The sequence below is a fragment of the Limulus polyphemus genome, unplaced genomic scaffold (assembly GCF_000517525.1).
Source record: "Limulus polyphemus unplaced genomic scaffold, Limulus_polyphemus-2.1.2 Scaffold9410, whole genome shotgun sequence".
Taxonomy (NCBI): Eukaryota; Metazoa; Arthropoda; class Merostomata; order Xiphosura; family Limulidae; genus Limulus; species Limulus polyphemus.
In genome coordinates this window covers 9,329-19,123 of record NW_013675020.1, presented here as the reverse complement: position 1 = coordinate 19,123, position 9,795 = coordinate 9,329, and the positions used below count along the sequence as shown (strand labels likewise).

General features: G+C 33.8%; 1 protein-coding gene across 1 annotated transcript in view; it reads right to left on the bottom strand.

Moving 5' to 3' along the window:
• Positions 1 to 688: 688 nt before the first annotated feature.
• LOC106475906 (ATP synthase subunit d, mitochondrial-like) overlaps positions 689 to 9,795 on the bottom strand; it is a 17,084-nt gene continuing 7,977 nt past the window's right edge. Inside the window, exons 2-5 of the mRNA XM_013936581.2 lie at positions 6,757 to 6,853; positions 4,863 to 4,934; positions 3,793 to 3,855; positions 689 to 1,024 (exon numbers count right to left, since the gene is read on the bottom strand). Of these exons, the coding sequence (XP_013792035.1) occupies positions 854 to 1,024; positions 3,793 to 3,855; positions 4,863 to 4,934; positions 6,757 to 6,853 (403 nt within the window). The 3' untranslated portion in view covers positions 689 to 853. The remainder of the gene's footprint in view (positions 1,025 to 3,792; positions 3,856 to 4,862; positions 4,935 to 6,756; positions 6,854 to 9,795) is intronic.

The following is a 9,795-nucleotide window of genomic DNA, read 5'->3' as shown; positions in this document are numbered from 1 at the left end:
TTAATTTCTGTTGTACATATATTGTTGTATAGAGGATATTTTGATATGATTCATCAAGTGCAAATCGGATAGATAAACCGATATGTGGCGCCATCTAGCGTACCTAAATTCATCTAGACCTATTCTTAAAAGTGACCCGAAAAATGGTGCTAACTCGATAACCCGTGGCCCGATTTTAACGAAACTTGTTTTATTCTGTTTCTATTCTCATTTCATTACAAATATGGCGCTAATGTGCGCCGTTTTTGCTATATTTAATTACAGACAAGCACACAAACAATCTCGGAGTTTAGTAGTATATAGATAAATGAAAAATTTAAAGTACTGAAAAAGTTTTTAATTTTATAAGAACATTCTTTTAAAATATTTGAACTCAGTTTGACTTGACGATATTTGTATCTCAGAACTAAGTTTAACTTGATCATATTTGTATCTCAGAACTAAGTTTGACTTGATGATATTTGTATCTCAGAACTATGTTTGACTTGATGATATTTGTATCTCAGAACTAAGTTTGACTTGATGATATTTGTATCTCAGAACTAAGTTTGACTTGATGATATTTGTATTTTAAAACTAAGTTTGACTTGATATTTGTAGCTGGACCACTTGAACAGATTCTTAATTCCTTCAATATCAACAACTACATTATGAGTTTCATACTGTTTTTACAATCATAACTCAGAAGTAACATTTAACAAACAAGTCTTTATTATTATTCTTGCTACAAATACTTGATTTACCATAAGACAAACATCTTCTAATAGAACCTTCTTCAAGCTAAATACTATATCAATCTAAATATCAAGTTGAGAACACTTGATTCGAAGACCACCTATAAGATATAATTAGGTTAATGGTGTTCTTTCTGAGCTTCCAGCTCTGCCATTTCTTTCTCCTCGTTAGGATCGTGTGGCCAGAAGGTTGGTCGGTTTATAGGATCCAGTGCAATTTCTGGAAAAGAATCTCGGAAATCTTCCATTGTCATGTGGTCAAATTGAATAAGGTTTTTAAACCATGCAAGCTAGAAAACAAATATACCGAGAATAATGAACAAATACAGGTAACTGTATACACATGTACCGAAAACACACGTGTACCAAGACAGACATATACACACGTGTACCGAAAACACACATATACGGGCGTTCCGACTGATACACGTGTACCGAAAACACACATATACGGGCGTTTTGACTGATACACGTGTACTAAGACAGACAGATACAGTTTGAATGCAGTGGAAAGGTAAGAGTCTAGTTTCTGCCTTATAATAGTAATTTTGTGATAATTTGTTAAGTCTTTCTTTTAGGGAAGTAATGTTGCTTGTTTCATGTAAATAGCTAATAAGGGTGCAACTTGGAACCCTTACGGCTAATCATAAAACTATTTTATTGAAGCTGCAGTTTCTTGAGAACACTGCTAAACATCCGTATGGTATTTTTAAAGTAGTATCCGGTGTACAACCTTTATTGTATCCAGTAATAAGTCTTCAGTGATTAATGTGCTTGCTAACAGACTCTTATTAAAGTTTTCTTACCATGCAAATTTCCTATCAAATATTACACTAAAGCTTATTTTGATATCTAATTTTACTTTAACTTTTTTTTTAATTTTGTAATATATATATATATATATATATATATATATATTTAAACTTTGATGGAACATAATACCCAGTTTTAAGCAGGTTTAAAAGGACCTGCCAGCCGTTACACCAGCCAGTTATAGCAATTCCTGTATGCAATACACAGCAATTAGCAGATTTCTAGACTAGCTAGAGTACCCATCCCTTGGATGCAAGTTCATGATTAATGAAAGGTTATCTTAGGACATGGAAAGTTGCTTCCCTTATATGCAATTGTAAAAAACAAAAACACTCATAAAAACTGCAAAACACAAAATGTGAAACTAAATGTTTGTATGTATTTTCCCATGAACACAACAAACCTTCATGCCAAATTTGGTGAAGATCCATCAACAAAGTGGAGATGTAGTGGTAAAAAATGCAAAAACGGTAAGACTGAAAACCTGTATGTATCTCCCCATGGACCCAATGAACCTACAAAACTGAAAATCTGTATGTATCTCCCCATGGACCCAATGAACCTCCAAAACTGAAAATCTGTATGTATCTCCCCATGGACCCAATGAACCTTCATACCAAATTTGGTGAAGATCTATCTAAATGGGGTGAAGTAGTGGTAAAAACACCCATAAAAACCACAAAATGCAAAACTGAAAATTTGTATGTACCCCCACATGTAATTAATGAACCTCCATCCACACCCTGTGAAGTAGTTACATGGACATACAACAGGTAGTACTATTATATTTATATAGATACATTAGAAACAGCAATCTCATCAACATATTGAGAAAAGTAGGTGTATGTTAACTGTGGAAATGGGATGTTGTAAACAAAGATTATATCAGTGCCATAACAGGGCCTGCAGTACTCCCGCTGATATATTCAATGATTTGGAGAGGGTGTCACTAACTACTGCTGTGTGGTTGGCTAGGAAGTTTATATCAGTGACAGAATAGAGCCCTGCAGTACTCCCACTGATATATTCAATGATTTGGAGATGGTGTCACTAACTACTGCTGTGTGGTTGGTTAGGAAGTTTCAGATCCATCTTATTGTTTGATTAATGTTCAATAAATTAAGTATATCATATGGCATTGTGCCAAATACTGTCAAAAGCTTCACATACATCTTTAAAAATTGCAATTGTAGCTTGGTTGTTAAAGAACCTTAAGACAGCTTCCACGAGACATTTCAGGTAGTTTTCCTAGACAGCTGAGGAAACTATTAGGTCAAAATTTCTGGTTTAGATGTTACTGTGGGGTCTTTGGAGATAGCTGTTATGATGGCTTTTTTCCAGATATTTGAAAATATCCTGTTAGTAATGATAGATTCATGAAGCTGATTAGATTTGTCCAAGTTTTTCTTGAGGATTATGTTTCTGATCCCATCATGACCAGAAGCAGAGTTTTTGAATGTATTGTGTGTTGACTTTAACTTTGGTTACCTTGCAATTTAGACAATGTATTGTCGTTTATAATATTTAACATGGAGCTAGTTGTGTATAGATGTGGGATATTTTCAACATGGTTATTGACATACACATGTACGTAACATATACATGCATGTTTTCATAACATACACATGTACCAACACAGATATATTCTGGTCTTCCAAATATTTAATATCTATGATAAAAATGAAACTATACTTTGACAGAATGATCCGTCAAGGTAGATGGTCAGTCAGAATACACTCTCAGTAGTTCACAGAATGATCCATCAAGGTTGATGGTCAGTCAGAATACGCTCTCACCAGTTCATAGAATGATCCGTCAAGGTAGATGGTCAGTCAGAATACACTCTCACCAGTTCACAGAATGATCCATCAAGGTAGATGGTCAGTCAGAATACGCTCTCACTAGTTCATAAAATGATCCATCAAGGTAGATGGTCAGTCAGAATACGCTCTCACCAGTTGACAGAATGATCCGTCGAGGTAGATGATCAGTCAGAATACACTCTCACCGGTTGACAGAATGATCCGTCGAGGTAGATAGTCAGTCAGAATATGCTCTGACCAGTTGACAGAATGATCCGTCAAGGTAGATGGTCAGTCAGAATACGCTCTCACCGGTTGATAGAATAATCCGTCAAGGTAGATGGTCAGTCAGAATACAAACTCACCAGTTGACAGAATGATCTGTTAAGGTAGATGAATTATAAGTCAATATATGTTGTTAACCACTAGATTGTTAAACATACCTGTTTGTTATATTCCTCTATTCTGTTATTGGATTCTTTGACAAACTCTTGTGCTTCCTTTTGCTATATAAAAAAAAAGGTAAGGCTAATTACTTGCATATTTTTACAAATATCTTTACGACTCATTTTTTCTCACTTTGTACATAAAACAATAACACTAAATTGCAGCAGATAATACAATATTTGTTTTACATACTCACATAAAAGTTTAAGCTCCAATGTAATCATCCCTCTCATTATAAACTAAAACTTTACCTTTTACGATTCAATTTATCAATAAGAGATTGAAAGTATTCCAGTCACACACTACCTGCTACGTGTATATCACCACCACTACACAAGTAAGAAACGGAATTCTCTCTCTCCATAACCTTCACTTTTTAGATAAGCACAGCAACCAAACTTGTGATAGAACTTAAATATTCTTATGTCCAAAACTGTGACACTTACTTAAAGTAATACACAATGTAACTATTTACAGTTACACTTACAAGCAAGTTCAATTACCCACTTCCTCAGCTAATCTGTAGTAGTTACACTTTACAAGCTAGATCAATCACCTACTTCCTCGGCTAATCTCTATTAGTTTGCAGCCAGAATTTTATCTTCTGGCAGACATATTCCCTTTTGTACAAGCATGTTCTATCACACTCCTTATAAAGTCTGAGCTTTCCTTGCTCTTACCAACTGTTTTGCAGAATAGCCAAAATGTGACAAGAGATCAGTTGAGATTTTACATGGCCAGTCTCTTTTTCATATGCAAAAAGTGTTCTACAAATATAAAGGACCTAACATAGATAACACACTAGTGTTATGCACTGATGGGCCCAACTTGGATAATGTACTTGTTTTATGTACTGAAAATCAATTAAAATTAATTCACTAAATATTAAAACATCAAAATGAAAACACAAGATGGACATGGTCACCAACACATTGTAAAGATAAACTCTTTATAGTGACTGTTCTTTTAAGATGATGATATGACAAAGACAGTTTAAATTATATATCTTAAATTCTGAGTAACACATACAGTTATCATAATTTACACAAGTAATCTGTTTACTCACTGCTTCTTTCTCTTGGACATCAATCTGTGGAGTGACTTTTTCTGATGGGTAAGGTACCTTCAGAGCTTTATACTAAAGAAAACAAGAGTGTGCTTATAAGACATGTGCAGCAAGTGTACACACAATACTTTTAGAAAACAAAGAATCAAAATAGTTAAACTTGGCAATGACTTTTAATCACTGACACCTGTAACCAAGAATAACATATTTAACACATTTACACAATTTCATTTTTTAATGTTTGCCTCTTTTTCTACATCCCAGACTCTGTGAGTAATCTTAAACAAAGTGTCAAACAAAGTCCATTGACAATTCAATGAGATCAGATTTCATATCAAATAAATGAACACTAAACGAATGTGGTAGCTGTAAGTACTGAGCAAACTCTTTATTCCTGTTGCTTTCTGGATAGAAGTTATCTAACAATCTACAAATGATGATAACCAGACTGTAAGGTTGTGACAACACTTCCTCTCTGGAAGTAATACATTATACATAATGATCACCAGACTATAAGGTTGTGACCACACTTCCTCTCTGGAAGTAATACATTATACATAATGATCACCAGACTGTAAGGCTGTGACCGCACTTCCTCTCTGGAAGTAATACATTATACATAATGATCACCAGACTATAAGATTGTGACCACACTTCCTCTCTGGAAGTAATACATTATACATAATGATCACCAGACTATAAGGTTGCAACAACACTTCCTCTCTGATGTCAGGATACATTAGCCAGGATGTTTTACAAAACACTGAATAGTAATAAATAGTAATAAAACAGAATAGTTGTTACAGTAACTACAATAGTACACTTATACTATATAGTTATAAATTTTTTTTTTTCTAAATGCAAGTTTTCTCCTGGGGACAGCTAATTTTTCCTCTCCGGCTGTTCTGTTTTCAGTTTTGTTGAAGACTAAATCTACTGTTAAATACTTTTGTGCCAGTAAAACTTGAATGTACATGTTTCAGTCACATCATAGTTCCAACATAGCATCTGTTTACTCTACAGGTAAAAGTCACAAGTAGTTAGTTTCGTCTGCTTATACACGTCCTGTAAGTGTAATTCAACAAGTAATAAAATAATTAAGATTGATGACTACTTAGTGTAAAAACTAACCAAATCCACTAGATTTCATAATTATATCCAATACAGTTTATCACTTCACACAGAAAACTATGATTTAGTCCATGTTTGGCACAAATTAAATCTATGCAACGATTGTATCCAAGAAAAAGTGCTTAACCCATTCACAACGCGATATGATGTGGTTAATAATACATCATACACAGATAAGGCACATGGTTTATTATAGTTGGCTCCTGCTTTTCAAAAATTGGTGACAGAATTCTGAGATTAACCATTTTTAGGCTCCAACTTCCTATGAACTAAAAAAAGTCTCTGAATCTTACCATAATAATATTTTTTTTTTACCTGATACATCATTTAAAACAAACTTTTTGGGTGTTTTCTCACTCTACAAAAACTGTCAAAATTCCATAAGAAGTTCTGGTTATTTTATATGGAACAGTTTCTTGACATGTGAAGCATTTCACAAGTAATAGTACAACATTCTGTTTAACTTCATCAAACTGAATCATGATAACTCAAACTCTGACAGTAACATACTTTTACTAACTCAAACTCTGACAGTAACATACTTTTCCTGACAGTTAAACACAAGACTCAAATCAAGATTATATAACACACTGTAATTACATAGAGGTTTTAGTATGCTACCATGAACTTCCACAGTGTCCAACAGTTAGATGACTTTTGGTCTATAATATTTAGATGTTTAACATCAAGAAAGTCGTAATCTGAATAATACATCTTCTTTTATGTTTGATTATATCACAATAACTCAAAAGATTTTTCTTACAGTCTTTTCAAATTCATCTACAATGGCAGGCGTAGCCACACGAGCCCGATAGAAGGAAAAGTCTATTGCTGGAGGGTTTTCAGGGTAACTCCATACTCTGTAGAAACAAAACTAAGTGAGGAAAAAGTTTTTGACATTCAAACTACTTTTAAAAACCTATAGATAACACCTGAACATTACTCATACATGTACATTTCATGTGCAGTGTCTTAGCTTTTCTTACAGAATCCATTCTGCTAAGTTATTTACCTGACTCATAAGGTCCAGTTTATAAGATATTTACAGTTTTACCCATAAAATCTGTATTATTTTCTCCACATAACAAATGTTAATAAAAACCCAAAATTTTTCAAACAGTATTCACACACACAAGTTTAATTAAGGTTATTTTCAATTCTATTAATAAAGCCCAATAATAAAGTTTTTGTCATGGTAGAGTATTAGACAGAAATTCAACTGGTCTTGTTTCTCAGTTCTTGAATGCATTTACATACTAATTAAAACTAATTAAATTTACAGGTTCAAACCACAAATTATAGTTCCATATTATAAACATTCAACTATTTCAAAAGATGGACCTTTCTTCATCAGTTTATTACAATGTTCAAACCTTCTACACTAACTGGCCTATAATTTCCAGGGCAAAACTTATCCCCCCCTTTAAAGATTGGAGTAACATAACCATTTATCCAAACTCAGGCACTTGCCAACTCTCTGCTGACCTACCAGAAATGAAAGAGGCTCATATACCTGATCCCTGACCTTCTTTAAAACAGACAATTTATCTAGTCCTACTTTTAATCTATCAGTCTTTCTACTTGCCAACAAGAGATTAGGATCTATAAGAATCAGATCAATTCCAATATTTACCATGGAATACTCATGGTCTAGATCATTGCCAATATCCCACATTTAAAGCAAAATGGAAGAAAGTATTCAAAAGCTCAGTGACCTCATAATCTTGAACAATAACCTTGCTACCAGCATCCTTACATAGATCCTTCAACAATAACCTTGCTACCAGCATCCTTACATAGATCCTTCAACAATAACCTTGCCACCAGCATCCTTACATAGATCCTTCAACAATAACCTTGCCATCAACATCCTTACATAGATCCTTCAACAATAGCAAGGTTATTGTTGAAGGATCTATGTAAGGATATTGATGGCAAGGTTGTTGTTGAAGGATTTATGTGAGGATGCTGATGGCAAGGTTATTGTTGAAGGATTTATGTAAGGATGCTGATGGCAAGGTTATTGTTGAAGGATTTATGTAAGGATGCTGATGGCAAGGTTATTGTTGAAGGATTTATGTAAGGATGCTGATGGCAAGGTTATCAGCATCCTTATATAGATCCTTCAACAATAACCTTGCTATCAGCATCCTTGTATAGATCCTTCAACAATAACCTTGCCATCAGCATCCTCACATAAATCCTTCAACAACAACCTTGCCATCAGCATCCTTACAAAATTCTTGCTATGAGATTTAACATTATCATTTGATTTCCCAATTTCTTTTTTTTTTAAACCAAATCCCTAGCTTTCCTGTAATTCTTCCAACCAATCTGTGAACTGAAACTTACAATACTTACTCCTAATTTCACTGGTTGGATTTGTGGGGTCAGTTCAATAGGAAAAAAAAAAAAAAAAGAGCTTTTTTGGAATGGATGGTTTATACCTGAATAGCTGGCTTCTTTAAAAGGGCTATGAATTCAACTGAAAGGTCAGCTTCAAACTAGGATTAGATATCAGTGACAGACAAAAAACTGATGAAAAATAAAATGTAGAAAAAGTATAGCATAGGAATAAAGTAAAAAGTTTTAAAGGTATGTTATTATTGTACTGCTAGAAGTACAAGATGATTTGAGAACACTGGTCAGAACAGAAGACTTCGAGATAAGGTGAATAAGGAAAATCTAGTTAAATCTAGTTGACAGGAATTTTTCTGAAATAAAAGTTTATAGGTTATTTAATAAGGATAGAGTATTAAACAGATGGGAAGGAGTGCCTTTATATGTAAAACATAAGCTACAGACCACCAGATGAAATTGAGAAACTCTACAGTGAGGTAAAGAGCACAGCTATTAATGAGATTAATTTAATTTTAGGCATGTACAGATTCAGAAATGTTAGAGTTGAATCATGAGGGAAAACAGGCTTTTAGAAACTGTTCCGAATGGTTTTCTTCAACAATTGGTTTAAAAACCTATTAAGAACAATACTATTTTAGATTTTTAACTTTCAATAAAGAATTGGTGAACAGGGTTGAAATTGGATAATATCTGCATGAAGTATCAATGTCCAACTAGGTCTAATGTTTTACCACACATGAAGGTAAGGAATAGTGAGATTTTGGTTACAAAAACTCTTATACTGATTACAGTGATTAGAAATTTGGAGTATTATAGAAAACAAACAGAAACTAGTGGCTGTTCGGTCAAGATCTTGGCAAGCTCAACACTGTACTTCTCTGTCACAAAATTCTTCCCGACTTCTTCTCACTGGATCTTGGTGAGCAACTTGATGTTCTTCTGTATTTTGGGTTATTTCCTGGCTTATTCTCGCTGGATCTTACCTCATAACTTGGTGAGCAACTTGATGTTCTTCTGTATTTTGGTTTTTTTCCTGGCTTATTCTCACTGGATCTTACCTCATAACTTGGTGAGCCAATCTCTTTCTTTCTGCGATTTTCATTGTGACGTTTCATTTTCTATCTCAAAGTTTCAGACTTTCTCCGCAATAAGTCACTTTTCATTTGGAAATTCTTGGCATTGTGATTTCTGATGTTTTTGATCACTTTATACTTGTACTGAAGTAAAAAAATACTCGTGTAACTTACAAAGATGGAGTTACTATAAAATTCTTGCAAATGTGTATGCAACAAACTCTGTACGAATGACTTGCGATTCCTTCGGTCACAGAACAATTCATAGCATACACTTAGATTCTCCAGCAGAAAAAGTCACTTTTCTTCTGAAATATCACAATCATTGTCCACTAAGAAGACTCACTTTGAAATTATGCATTAAACCG